Source organism: Eschscholzia californica, unplaced genomic scaffold (genome assembly GCF_041429995.1).
Source record: "Eschscholzia californica isolate CP2 unplaced genomic scaffold, dmEscCali1.0.p SCAF_2, whole genome shotgun sequence".
Lineage (NCBI taxonomy): Eukaryota > Viridiplantae > Streptophyta > Magnoliopsida > Ranunculales > Papaveraceae > Eschscholzia > Eschscholzia californica.
In genome coordinates, this window is record NW_028238309.1 from 64,349,901 (window position 1) to 64,371,189 (window position 21,289).

Below are 21,289 nucleotides of genomic sequence, written 5' to 3' on the forward strand. Positions count from 1 at the left end.
TGGGTTCTGACCCAGCCTACTATTTTTCAGGTGATAGAGATCGGGGAGTGCCACCAGCTTGATCCCAGTTCGTCAGTTCAGAGCTTCTTTCTTAGTTTTCGTTTTCGAGATTAGGTAGTTATTTGGAGTTTCACTTTCTAGATAGTTATTTCTTTCATTCGTTATTGTCCGACCTACGTGTCGATGATTCAGAACCATTGTTTGAGTTAAGAAAGTTTAATGGATTTCTTTTAGATGATTTATTGATTCTTATGAGCTTCACATTTGATATTATTTGTCTCTTTTGATGGGTATATCAACTATGTTTACTGTTCTGCGGAGAAATGCTTTGAGTTTAGGTTTTCATGGCGGCCGACGTGGAAATCTAGGCTTGGGGCGTTACAGGTACGCAAAAATTATCGACTTCATTTAAGTTAAAATTTGACTTTTTTCTGAAGTTAAAATTTTTAGCTTTTGACTTCAAAGTAAAGTAACTTTTTTTTTAGACATTTATGAGTTTTTCTTGACGAATTTTTTTTGTATATCTCCGCTCCACTAACACAACTAAACTTCTACCATACCATTCTACCCTCACCACCACCACAACAAGCATTGCACATCCCCCACCACCCTACCTTAACTACCACCACCACACCTTAACCACCACCTTTGTACCACCACCACCTCCACCACACCTCGACAACAACCACCTCGTAGCTCCACCACCACTACCATCATCGTACCCTCACCACCACTACGGTACCTTCACCACCACTACCATCATCGTACCCTCACCACCACTACGGTACCTTCACCACCACCACCACCACCACCACCGTACCTCCACCGCCACCACCACCATACCTTCACCGCCACCACGGTACCTCCATCATTACCACCATAACTCCGTCACTTCACTCACATACCTTATCCACCACCTTTACCGCCATCACCTTACCGCCACTACCATAACTCCGTCACTATCACTCGCATACCTTATCCACCACTACCACCACCGTATTTCCACCATCACCACCACCGCACTTCCACCACTGCCATACTTCCACCACCATCGCCACCATTTCCACCACCACCGCTGCCACCATCATATCTCTCTGCCACCACCACCATCAAACCTCAACCACCAACACATCTCATAACCATACCTTCATGGTACCACCACTACTACCAATATCATCACTACTTCGTATACAAGAGTAGTCGTGGAAATCATAAATGAATTCAAATTAAAATCAAGTATCTCTATGAGAAAGAGAAATAAAATTATCAAAAGTAAATTGAGTTACCAAACTAACTTTTTGACTTATTTACTTATAAGTAACATTTTTGCCAAATATACTTTTAAATTTTTTTTACTTTTTTAAAGCAAAAGAACTTCTACTACAAGCAAAAGTACTTCTACTTTTGGTTGCCAAACGACACTTCAATATTATCACTTAGGCAACGTAAGCGTTGTCTACTAGGAAAAAAGAACCTCAAACTTCTAATTTTTTGAAGATTATGCCAACACTATTAATTGCGTGGACAACGTATGCTTTTTTTTTTTTTCTTTAAGGACAACGTATGCCTTGTCTACTAGGAGTAATTAGATTCTAGAGTGTGGGAAGGGCCAACAAGGGGAGAGTCCAATGACACTATTGGAGGCGCCTTTATAACAAGAAAAGAAACACTCAGACACGTTGCTAACTTAATCATTCGACAACCAAAAAGCTAGTATAATAGAAAAATCAATTGAAGTTGATAGTATAATTTTGCCTCCTACTCTTCTGGACTTCAAACTCTCTTTCTCTCTCTCTCTAAAATCAAGAAAGAAGTTAATTACTGATATAACAATATGCCAGCTTTCTCTTTCTACCAAAGAGCTTCTCGTGCTTTTCATGATTATCCTTCTCTCTCTAAATTCCTTATTCTTCTCTCTGTCAGGTACTTCTAAATTCTAATCCACTTCAATCTCAACCCTTAATTTGATTCATTTATATCTTGTTTTATCAATTTTATTCAAATTTCTTGTTCAAGTGTTTAATTTAGTTAGGGAAGTTCTGTTTATTTTTCTACTCAAGGAAATTATAGTGTTTAGTTTAATCTTAAGGTTTAAATTATGGTAATCAAGTATAATTTCTTTCGATTTTTGATCTGTGTATACGAGAAAGCTTAATAATTTTGATTGAATCATGAACTAAGTTTGGTGAATAGTGAAGGTTAGAAAAGGGGTTTAGAAAAAAACAAAGGGGGTTAAATGGGTAAAATCCACAAATGGACCTGCTTTGGATTTTCAATTGTATTTGGACCTTTAAGTCTTTTTGTGGTAAACTCATGCTAAATATGTAAAATACACATCAATGTGATTCAAATAGGCTTCCCTTGCCATTGTATTATCTTACTTGACTTTATGATTGTTGGTGTTGTAGTAGTGGTGGTCTTGTAGCCTATGCTGACTCCAAAACAAACCAACAAGGTATCAACGGTGCGGATTCTTCTCAACCAGAGACGAGGAAAAAGAGAGTGGTGGTGCTTGGAACTGGCTGGGCAGGCACAAACTTTTTGAAAAATTTGGATAGTTCCACTTATGATGTTCATGTGATTTCACCTCGTAATTATTTCGCGTTTACTCCTTTATTGCCAAGTGTTACATGTGGCACTGTAGAGGCACGTAGCATTGTCGAGCCAATTCGAAACATTATAAGGAAGGTAAAAGGAATTATTTTGTGCCTATTAAATTGTTAACATATCCATTTTATGCGTTTGGACGTAGTTAGTTTCCAAATTTTCATACAGGGGTTTAATTGTTTTTGCAGAAAAATGGAGATGTGAGATTTTGGGAAGCTGAGTGTTTTAAGATTGATGCACAAAATAAGAAGGTTCATTGTCGATCTAGTCAACATGAGAGTTTGGTTGGGAAAGAAGAGTTTATTGTTGATTATGACTACTTGGTGGTTGCCATGGGAGCTCGTTCAAATACGTTTAATACTCCTGGCGTCGAGGAAAATTGCCATTTCTTGAAGGTAACTTCCATCAGCTACTTTGTTGTCGAAAATAGTCATATTCATGAGCTTTATGCTCTTAGGGTGGTCTATACTCATTTGGTTGATTTGACGAATGTGAAGCCCACTTCGGTTGTGCGGTAACATTTAGATCTCCCCATTGAGGAGATCAGGATCCGAATCTTACGGTTCCTGAAAAAAGTTTTCTGGTTTTCAAAGCGGGTCGGATTCGTATGGAACTTGTTAGAATATATGAGTGTTAGAATATTTAGTACCACATTGCCCAATAGATAAAACTTCTCTCCTATGTAACTCCTTATAAAGACTTATGTAATAGCTTAGGAAATCAATACAATCAATACAAATTCTCTTTTCTTACATGGTATAAGAGCTTCTAGGTTTCTTTCTTGGGTTAGTCAATAGAGTCTTCCGCTTGCCGGCGGCGGTAGTCCCATTAATGGCTACCGTTCGCCGGGCTTTTATCGGTTTTTAGTTCAAGTTTAGAGTTTTTTTTTTTTCCTTTCCAATAAGAGTAGTTCTTTTCTATTGTTGAGATCTAATCATTCTTCAATACTTTTCTCAATAGTATTTGAAGATGATGAAGATTAACAAGAAGATGAAAGATCCAAACAAGAGTGATTTGTTGAAGAAATCACATGATAAGGCACCATCTCACAAATTCCATCAAACAAAACCTCATAGGGAGACTTTCCATCCAGAAGTTTTGTAGGTAACCTATTCAGTATATAAGTAGCATACTCGAAAGCATCAAACCAGAATGTCTTAGGTACAGAAGCTTGAAAACACATGGTGTTACCCATTTCTGTAACTTGCCTATTCTTCCTCTCAGCTCTTCCATTTTGCTGAGGGGTATAAGGACAAGAAACTCTTAAAAATATACCATTGTCATCCAAAAATTTCTTAAAATCTCCTTTAGTCAATTCAGGAGCACCATCACATTGGAAGAACTTCACCTTAGTAGATAGTAGATTTTCATAAGCAGCCTTGAATTTCTTGAAACACCCAAGACTATCACTCCTAAGTTTCATAGGATAGATGCATAGAAACCTACTATAATCATCCAAGAACAAAATATAGTACCTAATACCAGAAGAAGTAGCAAGAGGGGCTGGACCCCAAATGTCACAATGAATAAGGTGAAGAGGGGTAGGTGTTATGCTAGATGATAGTTCAAATGGTAGACTTTTACTCTTGCCAATAAGACAGGAGTGACAAGAAGATGGTAACTCCTCATTTGTCATATGAATTAAGTCACTTTTATGAAGAGAGTCAAGAACTCCTTTAGAAGTATGACCCAATCTTCTATGCCAGAGAGTTGGTGAGGCAGTAAGATTGGCTGCTAGAGCTTCTAAGTGTGTACCAGAAATGTTATCAAATTCTATAGGATACAAATCATTAACCATTGGTCCTTGTGTGATGATAAGTTGAGAAAATAAATCTTTAACACTATAGCCCCAAGGATAGAACTCAACTGAGCAATTGTTATCTTTAGTGAATTTAGAGATGGATAGCAAATTCTTTCTAAGATTAGGCACAAGTAAAATGTTATTTAGATCAAAATGATGTGAAGAATGCATCACTTCAGAATGACCTGTTTTCTTAATAGGAACAGTCTTTCCATCTCCAACTATGACAGATTCAACACCATGATAAGGTTTAGAGATAGAAATTACCTTCTCATCATGAGTCATATGACTAGATGCTCCTGTGTCTGCTATCCAAGATGAAGACACCTTATTTGATATTGGAAGAACATCATCTTCAACAAAAGCAACATTACACTCCTCATGAAGAGAAGTATTATCTTCTATAACTTGTTTTCCTTTATCTGAACTATCAATATGGAGACCAGCAAAATTTTGAGGAGCTTCTGTCTCTCTAGCATTTGTATAACGAGAAGGAGCATATCTAAAACGACATTTACTTGCTTTGTGACCCCATTTGTGACATATACCACAAGGAATTGATGAGAAATCAAAGTTCTCAGCCTTTTGATTAAATGATTGTGAATTAATTTGTGAATTTTGATTTGTACCTGTCTGATTTGATCTTGTTGGTTGATAATCTCTTTGTTTTGATTGATTTTGAGTAGTTTGTTGTTGATCTGAAGCAGATCGATTGGTTTGGCTATATCTTTGTTGATTATTTTGCCTTGTATTCTGAGTATACCTCTGATTTTTAGATGAGTCTCGTTTGACATAATAAGCTTGATCATCTGTCTTTTCATGAGATGATAGCCACTGTTCATGATGAAGAAGACGAGATCTGAGTTCAGGAAGAGTGATTCGAGACACTCGATTATCTATAGTTACTACGAATGAATCAAATTCTCTACCTAAACCACCAAGTATAATACGAATCATCTCTTTATCTGAAATCTTATCATTCACAGCTGCGAGAGCATCAGAAAGAGATTTAATCTTCCTCAAATACTCATTCACAGTTGCTGATCCTTTTCTTTGATTTTGAATTTCTCTTCTAAGTAAATCTTGTTTTGCCTCAAATTCTTCAGCATATATCATATCTAAGTACTTCCAGATCTCATGAGAAGTTTTCAATCCTAACACATCAGATGAAATTGACCTAGAGAATGTGGCTTTTAAACATGATTTGACAAAATTATCTTGTTTTCGCCAGATCTGATAGTTCGGATTCACTATTTCTCTTCCTTCTTCCATAATCAACATCGATGGAGCTGTGATAGATCCATCTACATATCCTATTAGATCATTACTGATTAGAATCGTCTCAAATTGATCTCTCCAAAGTAAGAAATTAGTCTCATCAAGCTTTTCAGATATGAAATTCGTTATATTCAAAGTTTGATGATGATTTTGAGAAAGCGATGGAGAAGAAGCAGTATTCGAGCTTGAATCCTCCATTAACGAAAAAATGAAAACCCTAGAGCTCTGATACCATGTGAGATTAAGCGATTAGTAGAAAGAGTTTGAGTGATTTTCATTAACCCAATTAAACGAGTACAATCAGTATTTATACTGTTTAGTGAGAGAGAGAGAAAGAGTTAGTTAATCCTAACAAACTCGTCTTACAAAAAGACTAATATACCCTCAGACTATATAGGCACCTCTTCTACTCTTCTCTTCTTTATTTAGTCACTTATTCTTACACTCTGTAAACATCATCTTCTCTAATTCAAGCTTCTGTACCTAAGACATTCTGGTTTGATGCTTTCGAGTATGCTACTTATATACTGAATAGGTTACCTACAAAACTTCTGGATGGAAAGTCTCCCTATGAGGTTTTGTTTGATGGGAAGGTTCCTGATTATTTTACACTTAAGGTGTTTGGCTCAGCCTGTTATCCACATTTGGCAGCCACAAGAGATGATAAGTTGAGCCCAAAGTCCACAAGATGTGTGTTTCTTGGTGTTAGCTCCTTACATAAGGGTTATAAGTGTATGGATTTGAGTACAGGGAAGCTTCATATTTCGAGACATGTAGTATTTGATGAAGACTCATATCCTTTCATGGATACTCAGCATTTATCTTCTCATGAGAGTATTTCAACTCAAGTAGTGCTTCCTATATCAACTTCTCAAGGGGTTTCTTCTGTACCTTCTCCATTAGTGCCTCATCTATCATCTCCAACTCTCTCTTTGCCTGTTTCTCACTCACCTCCTGTTTCTCACTCACCTCCTGTTCACAATACTAACACCTCAAGTGGTGATTCTCCTATTTCTTCTACAGAACCAAATGTGCAACCTATTCATCCTATGGTCACTAGAGCTAAAGCAGGTGTTCATAGGCCCAAGCATTTGTCTGATTTTGTTACACATTATACCATTTGTCATCCTATTCCAGAGGCATATATAACACTTTTGGATCACACACCTGATCCTACAACTTATACTCAAGCTTCCAAGTCCAAAGAATGGTGTCAGGCTATGCAAGATGAAATTGATGCCCTCCATCAAAATCAGACTTGGTCTCTTGTTCCTTTCTCTCCTTCTATGAATGTTTTAGGGTGTAAGTGGGTTTTTAAAACCAAATTACACTCAGATGGTAGCATTGAGAGGTATAAAGCCAGGTTAGTGGCTAAGGGTTTTAATCAAATTGATGGGTTAGATTATAATGAAACTTTTAGCCCAGTGGTTAAGTCAACAACCATTAGAGCTGTGCTTACTGTAGCAGTTTCTAATGCTTGGGAGATAAGGCAATTAGATGTTTCTAATGCCTTCCTTCATGGTTATCTTGATGAAGTGGTTTATATGAGACAACCACCTGGTTTTATTGATCCATCTCACAAAGATTCAGTGTGTTTACTTCACAAGAGTCTCTATGGCCTGAAACAGGCACCAAGAGCCTGGTTTCAGAGGTTTGCTGGTTTTCTCTTGGATTTTGGTTTTCAGAAAAGCTCCACTGATCATTCAATGTTTGTATATACTGTTGGAACAGACACCATGGTGTTGTTATTATATGTGGATGATATTATTTTGACAGGGTCTTCCTCTACTCTTCTCCAAACTTTGATTACAAAGCTTCAATTGGAGTTTGCTATGAAGGACCTTGGTCTCTTACACTATTTTTTGGGAATTGAGGTTCAAGCTTCTTCATCTTCTTCTTTGCTCTTAACTCAGACCAAATATACTCTTGAATTACTTCAAAAAGCTGGGTTACTTGAGAGTAAACCTCTATCCACTCCTGTTCCTTTTGGTAAGAGGCTCTCAGCTACTGATGGTGAATTGCTTTCTGATCCTCTTCCTTATAGAAGTCTAGTTGGTGGTCTCCAATACTTAACAATGACCAGACCTGATATTGCATTTGGAGTCAACTATGCTGCTCAGTTTATGTCTGCTCCAAGAACCTCTCATTTTCAGTTAGTCAAGAGAATTCTCAGATACCTTAAGGGTACACTTGGCTCGGGCATTTCTATTATACCAGGTGATCTCACTTCTCTTCATGCTTTTAGTGATTCTGATTGGGCAGGATGTCCTGATTCCAGGAGATCAACAACTGGTTATGGGGTATTTCTTGGCTCTACATTAGTTGCTTGGTCTTCCAAAAAGCAACCTACAGTTGCTAGATCGAGCACAGAAGCAGAATATAAAGCCATGGCTAATGCTACTTCTGAATTGCTGTGGATTTCTTATATTATGGAAGAATTGGGGTTCCCTATTGATCATCCATTTGTACTACATTGTGACAATATGGGAGCTCATCACTTGGCCATGAATCCAGTGTTTCACTCTCGCACCAAACATGTTGAAATTGACTATCATTTTGTTCGAGAATTGGTGTCCTCGGGAGTTCTTTCAATCTCTTTTGTGCCTACTTCAGAGCAGCTGGCTGATGTCTTCACCAAGGGTCTATCTAATCCTCTCTTTACTCGACTTTTAACCAATCTGATGCATCTGCTTCCTTGCTCAGATTGAGGGGGAGTATTAGAGAAGATGATGTTTACAGAGTGTAAGAATAAGTGACTAAATAAAGAAGAGAAGAGTAGAAGAGGTGCCTATATAGTCTGAGGGTATATTAGTCTTTTTGTAAGACGAGTTTGTTAGGATTAACTAACTCTTTCTCTCTCTCTCACTAAACAGTATAAATACTGATTGTACTCGTTTAATTGGGTTAATGAAAATCACTCTTGTTTGGATCTTTCATCTTATGAGACAACCAAACTTAACAATTCTCGAACAAAATGAGTTAGTTAAAGACTTCCTTTCTTATGGAGGTTTTTGGTACTCCGCTATTGTCACCAATTCCATGCTTAGGCATTGCTAGTATGAGTTTCTCCATTTTTGTATGCTTTCAGATGTCATTTCGTTGTTTATTCAAGTTAATGTCTGTTTTGTGCAGGAAATTGAAGATGCTCAAAATATTCGAAGGAGCGTGATTGACTGTTTTGAGAGATCCTGTCTTCCGAACCTTAGTGACGAGGAAAGGAAAAGAAATCTTCATTTTGTAGTTGTTGGTGGTGGTCCAACAGGAGTTGAATTTGCAGCAGAACTACATGACTTTATTAGACAAGATTTGGTTAAACTTTATCCTACTGCAAAAGGCCTAGTTAAAATAACTCTTCTCGAGGCAGGCGATCATATTTTGAACATGTAAGGGGAAAACTCGACATTGTTGAATTGCTTCTCGATCCAGAATCTTAATATGAGTGAACCGATAATTTTTTTTGGGGCACTCCTCTAAGGCCGGACGTTGTTGATTGGACAATGAAGAATCTCTATACTTTATATGCATGTAAAGTTATCGTATACTTAATGATTCTTGTTTGCAGGTTTGACAAAAGAATCACTGCTTTTGCTGAAGACAAGTTCCAGAGAGATGACATAAACTTGAAAACAGGGTCGATGGTCGTAAAAGTAACTGACAAGGCGATATCCACTAAGGACAGAGGAAGTGGAGAGATTTCTTCGTTACCATATGGAATGGTTGTGTGGTCTACCGGTATTGGGACTCGTCCTGTGATTATGGGCTTCATGAAGCAAATTGGCCAGGTATATTGGTTTATATCCTCTACTCGTTTGATACTGTACTGTGTTCTATGATTTCGTTTTCTCATTACTTATCGACGAGTTGAGTGTTCACAGTTTTATTGGTGACATAATTTTTAGTGAAAGTCATTGTTTTCACTCATAACAGACAAATAGGCGTGTTTTAGCAACTGATGAGTGGCTTCGAGTCGAGGGTTGTGATAGCATATATGCACTTGGTGATTGTGCTACCATTAACCAACGGAAAGTTATGGTACGTAAACCCCGTATTCGTTTCTTTTAGGCATCTCCGGAAGTTCCAATACGTTTTTTTTTCTTCATATTCTACATATCAACACTCTAACAGTTTATACTTGTGGATTGGATACATTATTGCTAAATTGTTCTACTCGTTTCTCTTAAATTTGGCTGATTAGGAGGACATCTCTGCAATATTTACTAAGGCGGACAAGGATCATTCGGGTACTACAGTGAAAGAATTCCAAGATGCTCTAGCTGACATATGTGAGAGGTACCCTCAAGTGGAACTATACTTGAAGAATAAACACGTGAAAAACATTGTAGATCTTTCGAACGATTCCCATGGTAATAAATCGGCCGAACTAGATATCCAGGGGTTCAAGTCAGCTCTTTCTCAAGCTGATTCACAGATGAAGAATCTTCCTGCAACAGCTCAGGTACTTCCGATAAGTTCTTTGGAATGATCTTTAATAGTTCCATTTGCACCATTTTTATGTTCTATTTTGGCATTGCAGGTAGCTTCTCAACAAGGGAAATATCTTGCGAAATGTTTTAACGAAATGGATGAGCGTCAACAGAACCCTGTAGGTCCTCCGAGGTTTAGGGGAACTGGTCGACACAGATTCCATCCTTTCAGGTAAAATTCAACTTCTCCCTCATACTTTTGTAACTGCAAAATTACAAAAATCAGTTAAAAAGACTTTACAATTGAGGTTGAGCGATGGTTACTCAACACGTGTGCTATTGACTCTATTGAGTGAGCTTGCACCTCCATTGTGATTCGCCGTTGGGTGGTATTGGGCCTCTTGTACCAAAAAGTGAGCTAGAGGTGAGGCTTTCCACAACTGATGTGAAATTACTCAACGATTGTCCCCTCAGATATTGGTGTTAACTTTGTTAGACTATTGGGGTGAGATTTGTTGTTACGTGGGCTCTAGTACCAGGGTTGGGTGATTTTAGGCCTCTCCCACCTCGAAAGTTATCTCAATGAGTGAGGGTCTCCCCCGCTTATGAATTGAACGCATATCCCTTTCGTAACCTTGACATCCACGTCATGCAAATTCTTTTATTTGGATCACACAAAAATCGCGTAACAATTGCATTTGAAAAATTGCAAAAGCACACGAATGTTTTATTTGGTTCCCTAAAAAAATTCGTGTATCAATATGCTAAGAATTGACCGTTGCTAGGTTGGAGAAAATTTTAAAATATTTTCTATTGCAAGCTTGCACAAGAAAGCCAATTTACAGCACTTTGTACTACTATGTTGCTTAAGTTATAATTTCATTGAATAGGTACAAACATCTTGGGCAATTTGCTCCACTAGGAGGAGAGCAAACAGCCGCACAACTTCCCGGTGATTGGGTTTCGATTGGTCATAGTTCACAGTGGCTTTGGTACTCCGTTTATGCAAGGTGACTACTTTTTCTGTTGAATTCACTCTTAACTCTACAACTATGGCTACCGACTGTAGTACTGACTGTTTTCTTCTCCCTCTCTCTCTATATCCAGTAAGCAAGTCAGTTGGCGTACCAGACTGTTAGTAGTAACCGACTGGACCAGGCGATTTGTTTTTGGCAGAGACTCAAGTCGTATCTGAGGAATTTAGGAAGTCACCACCCGCTCCTATAAACAACACTCAATGTACGCCCAAACATCCGCTTTTTTTTTTTTATAGTTTTTTTCCACTAGTTTGCTCTATCTTGTTGCCAGATGAATTGAAATGAACCTTTCATGCCACCAATCCATGTGATGTTCTATTTTCAAGTAGTTTTTTACAGAACTGAAAATGTATGATTTGATTGTGATAAAACGTAAAATATAATAATATAAACTGTTAAATGGTTCGACATATAGTGTATCAACATATTCCGTCATCGTACATGAATAGACACAGGACCAGTTCTATAATGCCGATCAAGACTTCAAATCGTACCAGTTCTATAACCAGGAACAAATTTTGGGCACTTTGAGCTAAAATAACTAGAAATAGTTCTAGAGTTTATTAGCTCAAGAACAGGACCGAATTTTAGGCACCGTGGAGTCTTGTACTGGCTAACTGAAGCACCTTTACTAACTGCATAATCCATCAACTTGGCGAAGCTTCCACTTTCAACCATCTTTATCTCTAGTGGCCCAATTGACCCTCCAACCCGATAGTCACGATACATACCATTGAGGGATTCTTCGATTTCGAGACAACATTCCTCGTACGCCGACGGAGGAACGTTTACACTACTACTACTAGTACTATTTCCACTGTGAAGCTCCCAATAGAGTACATAATGGCCTGGCCTAGTTGATATATCTGCATAAGTTGTATAATCCGCTAAAGTTAAACCAAATGACACCAGATGTTTGATGGAATTGTTTACAGCATTTTGCATTTCCAACTCATCCGTCTTTTCAGCATCGATGCTCAGAATAGAATTCTTCCGACACACAAAGTTGAATTGAGGAGTGTTATTTTTGAAACCGGCTACTCGAAGCACATCTCCAACTCTATAGCGATAAAGTCCTACAGAAATGCACAAAACAAAGATTACTAATGAATTCCACATTGTATAAATATACGTATTGGGTGCAGCATTTATGAATTTACTTGCCAGCGTAAGTGGTGAGGACAAGCTCATATTCTTCTCCTAACTTGACATCCACAAGATCAACCAGTTCTTGTTGTAGCCGCTGCTCCTGATTATCATTTAGGGAATTTGTAGCTCCTATAGTGCTCTTCTCAGTTGGCAAGAACTCAAAGTAGGCCACAGTAGGAATGAGGGTATAGGATATTTCGCTCGGATTACATAATGGGTTAAGATTTACACCAAAATAACACTCGGAAGACACATAGCTAGTTGAGACTATTGGGAGGCTATTGCTGTAATAATCAACTGTCGAAATATACTGAGACATACTCCCGGTGGCAATAACTTCAATATACTTTGCGTTAGGCCATAACCTTGATACGATGCCTTCCCATGAGTCTTTACCACACTCACTCTCGATAAGATCAGCGAGTTCCGGGTTGGGTACTAGCATCTCAAGGACTGACTCACGGACTGATGGATCGGTGATTCGGGTATCAATTGTTCCAGTACGAATGTCATGGCAAAGAAGGGTCCAATGTTTTTCGAGGAATCTTATCACTTGAACGAAAGTATAAGTGAACGGACATCCGATTCGAAGAACTAGGGCTTGTTGAAGAAGCCCACAAAGCAACTGTGAGTACATGCTCTGGTAAGAATCTTGACAGAAAATAGTTTCAAATGGGCATGTGTATTGGGTGTAAAGATTAAACACACAATTCTGTTTAAACTTCCAACTCTTATAGAGGACGGCTGTGAGCGAATGAGCAAGTAGTCCTCCCGGTGTCTTGAATTCTGGTTTTGTAAACATAAATTTCATCACTTTGCCTTTATCTAGACCGGGAATATATTTGTCCACAATGGGTATCACTAGGTTGTTTATAGCCCACCCCTTTTCAATATCTTCTTCTGTTTTTGGTATCAGTTTCCTCTCCCCACCTGAAGTCCCAGAACTGCACATATATATATATAGGAGAAATGCATAGTTGTGAATGTTTTACCTTCTTATAGTAGATCTATGGAGACAGAGAGAGAGAGAGAGGTTTGGAGACTAACCTGGCAAAGAACTGAGAAATGGGCTGTTGACAGAGGATTGGTGAAGTATCACCATTAGCAATTCGAGTGATATCGAATTGGATATCATCATAAGTGATGACAGGAATAACCTTCTTGAAGGTCTGTGGATCTGTATGGCTATGGAGTCCATGTCTTTGCAGATACTCGACGTTGGCATTAGCTGATAGGATCTCAGAAAGGACTTGTCGCTGAACTTGATCAACATTGTTAGTGATTTCTTCAATGAATTGAAGTGTTTTCTTATGCTTTTCAGCTATGCTAATTTCCTGGTCCAAGTTCTTCATCTTGTTTGCCTCAAGTTTTCTTCCCTTAAACATTATTGTTAAGTGTAATTAGCCTTATAAACTGAAGCAAATCATAACCACCAGTACGGCGTCGTCATGACGTGGGTGATTTGGCCTTGTCAGCCATTTGAACCAGCCAAATAGAATTTTCCTATACGCAAATCTTATTAAAGTTGGTCAACTCTCAAGATGGTCACATCTTTGCAGGATTCATTATATCATAAGATTATATCCAGCCAAATAGCATTAAAGTTGGTCAACTCTCAAGATGGTTTGCACATGTTTGCAGGATTCATTATATCATAAGATTTCTATCCAGCCAAATAGCATTTTCCTATATGAAAATCCTTATTAAAGTTGGTCAACTCTAAAGATGATCCGCACGTTTTTTGTAGGATTCATAGGTCGTTGATGCACTTTGTCTATTGCTAACCATACAACATCCATCAATCCATCACCATTGATGGTTGTGTTTCCAGCCTCGCCCTTTGTCATTGAGTGAGAAGAAACCTTTAGACCTCCGTCTTCAGACTTATAGAACTGAAACTCACAAGAATAAAAGAAATACTTAATATTATTGATCAAAACTTGATGAATTACACAGCTACTTTCGGAAAATCTCACTGCATGTACCAGGGTTGGGTGATTTCGGGCCTCTCTCACACCGAAAGTAATCTCAACAAGCGAGGGTTTACCCCACGTATGAATTGAACACATATCCCTTCTGCAACCTTGACGTCCACTACACGCAAAATTTGCATTTCAAAAATTGCAATTGGGCACAAATTTTTTATTTGGACCAGACAAAATCGCTTATCAATATGCTAAGGATTTAACATTGTTAGGTTGGAGAAATTTAAAAATATTTGCTATGGCAAGCTTGCACAAGAAAGAGTATTTACAACACTTTGTACTACTATGTTGCTTACATCCTGATATTATTGAATAGGTATAAACATCTTGGGCAATTTGCTCCACTACTAGGAGAAGAGCAAACAGCAGCACAACATTCTGGTGATTGGTGTACCAGAATGTTAGTGGTAACCGTCTGGACCAGGCGATTTGTTTTCGGCAGAGACTCCAGTCATATCTGAGGAAGTTAGGATCTTATCACCGCCCGCTCCTATAAACAACATTTCAAACGTATGTTGAAACCCCCCCTCTTTTTGTTTGTAGTTATTTTTCACTAGTTTGCTCTATCTTCTTGCCAGATGAATTGAAATGAACCTTTCATGCTAGCGATCCATGTGATGTTCCATTTTCAAGTAGTATCGTATATAACTAATAATGTATGATTTGATTGTGATAAAACGTAAAATATAGGAATATAAACTGTAGATGGTTCAACAAATAGTGTATCAAATTATTCTGTCATCGTACATGAATACACACATTACTGTGAGTAGTTTGATTACGCGTGAAATAAAAACCTTAATGAGTAGATGAACACATAACTGAACGGCACTAACAATAGGAATGATCTATCAAGTGAAAGGTTTATATGGGTGCATTGGTCGTAACTAGCAAATATCTTACTGGCATCAATGCCGATCAAGACTTCTATATCGTACCAGTTCTGTAACCACGAACAAATTTTGGGCATTTTGAGCTAAAATAACTAGAAATAGTCCTAGAGTTTATTAACTCAAGAACAGGACCAAAATTTAGGCACCGTGGAGTCTTATACTGGCTAGCCGAAGCACCTTTACTAACTGCATAATCCATCAATTTGCCAAAGCTTCCACTTTCAACTATCTTTATCTCTAGCGGCCCAATTGACCCTGCAACCCGATAGTCACGATACACACTATTGAGGAATTCTTCGATTTCGAGACAACATTCTTCGAATGCTGACGAAGGAACGTTTACACTACTAGTACTATTTCCACTGTGAAGCTCCCAGTAGAGTACATAATGGCCTGGCCTAGTTGATGTATCTGCATAAGTTGTATAATCCTCTAGAGTTAAACCAAACGGCAGAAGATGTTTGATGGAATTGTTCACAGCATTTTGCATTTCCAACTCGTCTGTTTTTTCACCACTGATGCTTAGGATTGAATTCTTTCGGCATACAAAGTTGAATTGAGGAGTGTTATTCTTGAAACTGGATACTCGAAGCACATCTCCAACTCTATAACGATAAAGTCCTATGAAACACACAAAACGAAGATTGTCAATGAATTCCACATTATATATTAGTGTAGCATTTATGAATTTACTTACCAGCATAAGTTGTGAGAACAAGCTCATATTCTTCTCCTAACTTGACATCAACAAGATCAACCAATTCTTGTTGCAGCTGCTGCTCCTGATTATCATTTAGGGCACTGGTAGTTCCTGTGGTGTTCTTCTTAATTGGCAAAAACTCAAAGTAGGCCACAGTAGGAATGAGGGTGTAGGCTATTTCACTCGGCTTACATAACGGGTTAAGATTTACACCAAAATAACACTCAGATGACACATAGCAAGTTGAGACTATTGGGAGGCCATTGCTGTAGTAATTAACGGTCGGAATATACTGAGACATACTCCCCGTCGCAATAACCTCGATGTACTTCGTGTTAGGCCATAACCTTGATACGATACCTTCCCATGAGTCTTTAGCACACTCGCTCTCGATAAGATCAGCAAGTTCCGAATTAGGTACAAGAATCTTAAGGACTGACTCAAGGACTGATGGATTGGTGATTCGGGCATCAATTGTTCCGGTACGAATGTCATGGCAAAGAAGGGTCCAATGTTTTTCGAGGAAACGTATCACTTGAACAAAAGTATAAGTGAACGAACATCCAATTCGAACAACTAGGGATTTTTGAAGAAGCCCACAAAGCAACTGTGAGTACATACTCTGGTAAGGATCTTGACAGAAAATAGTTTCGGATGGACTTGTATATTGGGTGTAAGGATTAAACAAGGAATTGTGTTTAAACGTCGAACTCTTATAAAGAACAGTTGTGAGCGAACGAGCGACTAATCCTCCTGGAGTCTTGAATTCGGGTTTTGTAAACATAAACTGCATCACTTTGCCTTTATCTAGACCAGGAATATATTTGTCCACTATGGGTATCACTAGGTTGTTTATAGCCCACCCCCTTTCAATTTCTTCTTCTGTTTTTGGTATCAGTTTCCTCTCCCCACCTGAAGTCCCAGAACTACATATATACATATAGTCGTGAATGTTTTTACCTTAAAAGTAGATCTAGAGAGACAGACAGAGGTTTGGGGACTAACCTGGCAAAGAACTGAGAAATGGGCTGTTGACAGAAGATTGGTGAAGTATCACCCTTAGCGATCCGATCGATATCGAATTGGATATCTTCATAAGTGATGACAGGAATAACCTTCTTGAAGCTCTGAGGATCTGTATGGCTGTGGAGTCCATGTCTTTGCAGATATTCGACGTTGCCATTAGCTGATAGGATCTCAGAAAGAACTTGTCTCTGAACTTGATCAACATTTGTAGTGATTTCTTCAATGAATTGGAGTGTTTTCTTATGCTTTTCAGCTATACTAGTTTTCTGGTCCAAGTTCTTCATCTTGTCGGTTTCAAGTCTTCTTCAAGTTCTTGAACATTATTCTAAGAATAATTAGCTTTATCAGCTAAATCAAATCACAACCACCAAATTTTTTTTTGGATTATTTAACATAATTAATTAATAATAAATAAACTCTAACTTATGATTGACATGTGACATATTTTATGAAACAAAGGTGCTACTTGGCCCGAAAAAAAGGCGGAGGTGCACATGCTACTTGGCCCGAAAAACAAAGGCTCCGACTGGCCCTTCGAGGCCAAGTTGTGTATGACGTCAGCGTGGAATTATCACGTTGTTGGTAATTTCTTTTGTGAGGACATTTGAGCCACTTTGATTTCTTCGTTAGAATAAATACTCAGGCAATTTTATTAATAATGGAGTTTGAGATCTGGAGTAAAAAATGATTTTTTAGATCATGAAATAATTCGTTCTCTTATGATTTTGTAAATAATATTGTTTGAGAAATTTGGATGTATCTAAGGCAAACAATAGGACTATAGCGGTCCATTTTCATCAATCATGCAAAAATTTAGGGTATTTTATTGGTTTCTGCACTCTGATGGCTCAGTTGGCTGGCTCCTGTGTTATACTTGGGTTCAAGGTTCCTTAACCTGTCTACTTAAAAAATGGTACTAGTTCATATGAGTCACATGTGAATGGATAAAATCATTTGGAATTTCTAAATCTGTCTATCTAGATATTGTGTCGCGTATATCAATGAAAGCGTAGTTCTCCACAAATGCCTTATATATCAAAATACAAAACATAACTGTTTTAAGTTTGGGGAATTTATCCGAATCAAATAGACTCGAAATAAACAATAAACAATCACATAAACAAGTTAAATATCGGGTATTCGGGTAAACAAAAAGAAACCATTTAAAATTTGACTCGAATCATTTCGGACTTTGAATCTGACTTGCAGAAAAGCAAGAAGTAGTTACGGATTTGAATGAGCGAAAGTAAGCCTTATAAACAAACCTGAGGCAGGAAAACCTTAATATATTCAAGGTTTTGCAAGTCAACTTGAGAGATTTGAGCTGTCTTGATTGTGCCACTTTTTATGACCAGGAATGTATTCTGGGCACTTTGAGCTAAAGTGATTAGAAATAGTTCCACAGTTTAGAAGCTCAAGAAGGAGGCCAGATTTCAAGCATCTTGGGGTTTTGTACTGGCTAGGTGTGCCACTTCTACTGACTGCATACTCCATCAGTTTGTTAAAACTTCCAGTTTCGAGTACCTTTATCTCTATTATGGCCCGATCGATCCAACACCACGAAAATGACGGTACCAACTATTGAGGGACTCTTCAATTGTGTGACAACATTCCTCAAATGTCAATGTGGGAATCTCGATGGGCTTAATACTACTAGTAGTATTGCGATTCCGAAGCTCCCAGTAGAATACATAATGGCCTGGTATAGTTGATGTGTCTGCATAAGTGGTATAGTCCTCGAGACTTATACCGAGTGGTGTGAGATGTTTAGTGGAACTGTTCACAGCATTTTGCAAATCGAACTCGTCCGTTACTTCAGCATCAATGCTTAGAATTACATTCTTTCGGCACATGAAATTGAATTGAGGTGTGTTATTCTTGAAACTTGCTACTCGGAGCACATCTCCAACTCTGTAACGATAAAGTCCTGCATAAGTGGTGATAACAAGCTCATATTCTTGACCTATCTTAACATCCACGAGATCAACTAATTCTTGTTGTAGATTTGAGTCGGTAATATCCTTGTTACTCTTCTCAATTGGCAAAAATTCGAAGTAGGCCATGGTAGGGAGGAGGGTGAAGGCTATTTCGCTAGGCTTACATAAAGGGTTGAGATTTATACCAAAATAGCACTCTGAAGACAAGTAACATGTGGTGACTATTGGTAAGCCGTTACTGTAATAATCAATAGTTGGAATATACTGAGACATACTACCGCTTGCTACAACTTCAACGTACTTAGTATTCGGCCATAACCTTGATATGATACCTTCCCATGAGTTTTTACGACACTCACTCTTGATGAGATCGGCAAGTTTTGGAGCGGGTGCAAGTATTTTCAAAACTGATTCTCGGACAGATGGGTCGGTGATTTTGTTGTCAAGTGTTCCGTTTCGAATGTCATTGCAAAGAAGGGGCCAGTGATTCTCTAGGAACCTTATCACCTGAACAAAAGTAGAAGCAAAAGGAGATCCGACTCGAAGAACTTACTCATTTTGGAAAAGCCCACAAAGCAACTGAGAATACATGCTTTGGTAAGAATCTTGACAAAGAATGGTTTCAAGTGGACAAGTGAAAGGATTAAACACAGACATGATCTCCTTCCACATTGAGCTCTCGTAGAGAGCAGTTGTGGACGTGCGAGATATTAATCCTCCAAGAGTTTTTGATTGAGGCTTTGTGAACATAAACTGCATAGCTTTGCCTTTCTCTAAACCAGGAATGTATTGGTTAATGACAGGCATAAATAAGTTACCAATAGACGACCCCCTTTTAATATCTCCTTGTGTTTTCGGTATCAGTTTAATCTCTCCACCTGAAGTCCCTGAACTATACATAGAGAGGAGAAAACCTTTTGGCGTATTTTGGAAAAATAATGGAAGAGGCTACAAAAGTAAACCTACCCTAGTCCTTAAAAAGAATCAACTGTCCACCGAAAGTGAAAAAGTCTATCAAGAGAGAGCAGTAAAAGTAGACTTTTGTTATCGTCAGTAAATGTCTCCTCAGAAAACAACAAGATTTCCGTCTGTTTTGTGTTGTAAATGTTGAGATATGTCTCTTTAGGCATATAGATGAAAAAGATAAAGTCTTTCTTACCTGGTAAAGAAATCAGAAATGGGTTCCTGACAAAGGATTGGTGAAGCATCACCATTAGCAATCCTATTGATATCAGATCTGATATCTTCATAAGTGATGACTGGGATCACCTTCTTGAAGGTCTCAAGATCTGTATGTCCATGGAGTCCATGTCTCTGCAAATATTCGACGTCGGAGTTAGCAGATAAGATTTCAGAAAGGACTTGTTTTTGAACATGATCAGCATTCGTAGTCACTTCTTCTATGAATTGAAGAGCTTTCTTTTGCATTTCAGCTAACATAGTTTCTTGCTCTGAGTTCTTCATCTTATCTTCCTCAAAGAAATCAAGATGAGTTTTTCTTTTCTAACAAAGCAAGAAATATTAGAATTACTTATCGAAATTACACCATTTTCATAAATTTTGCAACGATGATCGATAATACTAATGAGTAACAAACGTTTGTTCGTATTATAGTAAGGAACAAAATATATAATACTAACAAACGTTTTCCCAACTATTGAATAAAAAATTCTTCGTCCATTGACTTAACGCCAATATATAATAACAATGACGATTGATAATACCCTGCAACAACTATTGAATAGTACAATAAATAATTACAAAATATTCATAAAATTTTGCCAGTGCACTATTCGACTTGAGTTCATTCCTCATTATACCATTTTTTATGACCAGGAATCCATTTTGGGCACTCGAAGCTGAAGTGGTTCCAAATAGTCCTAGAGTTCAGAAGCTCAAGAACGCCACCAAATTTCAGACACCGAGAGGAGTCTTGTACATTCTAGTTGTAGCACTTCTACTAACTGCATACTCCATCATCTTGTCAAAGCTTCCACTTTCAACAATCTTTATCTATAATTTCCCTATGGATCCAGCGACACGACATTGACGATACACACTATTGAAGGACTCTTCAATTGTGAGACAGCATTCCTCAAATGCCAATGACGGTACACTTGTAGGCTTGGTATTAGTAGTGTTACGACTTCAAAGCTCCCAGTAGAATACCTAATAGCCTGGTATTGTTGATGCATCTGCTTAAGTAGTATAGTCCTCTAGTGTTAAACCGAACGGTGTGAGATGTTTGATGGAATTGTTAACGGCATTTTGCAGATCCAACTCGTCTGTCTTTTCAACATCGGTGCTTAGAATTGCATTCTTTCGGCACATGAAGTTGAATTGAGGGGTGTTATTCTTGAAGCCAGCTACCCGGAGCACGTCTCCAACTCAGTAATGATAATGCCCTGCATAGTGTCATTTTCCGTCTCTTGTACACTACTGTGTCCATTGG

At 38.1% G+C, this 21,289-nt stretch overlaps 4 protein-coding genes and 1 pseudogene across 6 annotated transcripts in view; 2 read left to right on the plus strand and 3 right to left on the minus strand.

The window, feature by feature from the left end:
• Positions 1–21,289, plus strand: part of LOC147560267 (F-box/LRR-repeat protein At3g58900-like) — a 65,473-nt gene that overhangs the window by 41,989 nt on the left and 2,195 nt on the right. The window lies entirely within an intron of this gene.
• LOC147560273 (external alternative NAD(P)H-ubiquinone oxidoreductase B2, mitochondrial-like) lies at positions 1,716–15,062 on the plus strand. 3 transcript variants are annotated; one of them, XM_086662450.1, is made up of 11 exons: positions 1,743–1,923; positions 2,409–2,688; positions 2,796–3,002; positions 8,819–9,069; positions 9,249–9,468; positions 9,614–9,718; positions 9,882–10,142; positions 10,221–10,342; positions 11,001–11,120; positions 11,218–11,349; positions 14,648–15,062. In XM_086662450.1, exons 1-10 carry the CDS (start codon positions 1,835–1,837, stop codon positions 11,303–11,305), a joined length of 1,743 nt encoding a protein of 580 aa, XP_086518576.1. In that variant the 5' UTR covers positions 1,743–1,834; the 3' UTR covers positions 11,306–11,349; positions 14,648–15,062. The 3 variants fall into 3 exon arrangements, with proteins under 3 accessions (XP_086518575.1, XP_086518576.1, XP_086518577.1); XM_086662449.1 differs by lacking the exon at positions 14,648–15,062 and having other exon boundaries at positions 1,716–1,923; positions 11,218–11,557; XM_086662451.1 differs by lacking the exon at positions 14,648–15,062 and having other exon boundaries at positions 1,773–1,923; positions 2,412–2,688; positions 11,218–11,557.
• LOC147560274 (indole-3-acetic acid-amido synthetase GH3.6-like) lies at positions 10,935–14,955 on the minus strand. The gene is made up of 4 exons (XM_086662447.1): positions 14,282–14,955; positions 13,344–13,672; positions 12,312–13,240; positions 10,935–12,223 (listed from the first exon to the last, which is right to left on the minus strand). Exons 1-4 carry the CDS (start codon positions 14,363–14,365, stop codon positions 11,631–11,633), a joined length of 1,935 nt encoding a protein of 644 aa, XP_086518573.1. The 5' UTR covers positions 14,366–14,955; the 3' UTR covers positions 10,935–11,630.
• Positions 14,988–19,190, minus strand: LOC147560275 (indole-3-acetic acid-amido synthetase GH3.6-like). The gene is made up of 4 exons (XM_086662448.1): positions 18,166–19,190; positions 16,880–17,225; positions 15,872–16,800; positions 14,988–15,795 (listed from the first exon to the last, which is right to left on the minus strand). Exons 2-4 carry the CDS (start codon positions 17,182–17,184, stop codon positions 15,209–15,211), a joined length of 1,821 nt encoding a protein of 606 aa, XP_086518574.1. The 5' UTR covers positions 17,185–17,225; positions 18,166–19,190; the 3' UTR covers positions 14,988–15,208.
• Positions 18,206–20,318, minus strand: LOC147560276 (indole-3-acetic acid-amido synthetase GH3.6-like; annotated as a pseudogene).

Excerpts from the sequence above, each read along its gene's own strand:
- LOC147560273 (XM_086662449.1), top strand. The coding sequence starts at position 1,835 with ATGCCAGCTTTCTCTTTCTACCAAAGAGCTTCTCGTGCTTTTCATGAT. Across the intron at positions 2,689-2,795 it reads TTCGAAACATTATAAGGAAG|AAAAATGGAGATGTGAGATT; the intron begins GTAAAAGGAATT and ends TTGTTTTTGCAG. Across the intron at positions 10,143-10,220 it reads ATCTTCCTGCAACAGCTCAG|GTAGCTTCTCAACAAGGGAA; the intron begins GTACTTCCGATA and ends TTGGCATTGCAG.
- LOC147560274 (XM_086662447.1), bottom strand. The coding sequence starts at position 14,365 with ATGTGTTCAATTCATACGTGGGGTAAACCCTCGCTTGTTGAGATTACT. Across the intron at positions 13,241-13,343 it reads ATTTCTCAGTTCTTTGCCAG|TTCTGGGACTTCAGGTGGGG; the intron begins GTTAGTCTCCAA and ends ATATATGTGCAG. Across the intron at positions 12,224-12,311 it reads TGTCCTCACCACTTACGCTG|GACTTTATCGCTATAGAGTT; the intron begins GCAAGTAAATTC and ends GCATTTCTGTAG.
- LOC147560275 (XM_086662448.1), bottom strand. The coding sequence starts at position 17,184 with ATGAAGAACTTGGACCAGAAAACTAGTATAGCTGAAAAGCATAAGAAA. Across the intron at positions 16,801-16,879 it reads ATTTCTCAGTTCTTTGCCAG|TTCTGGGACTTCAGGTGGGG; the intron begins GTTAGTCCCCAA and ends GTATATATGTAG. Across the intron at positions 15,796-15,871 it reads TGTTCTCACAACTTATGCTG|GACTTTATCGTTATAGAGTT; the intron begins GTAAGTAAATTC and ends TGTGTTTCATAG.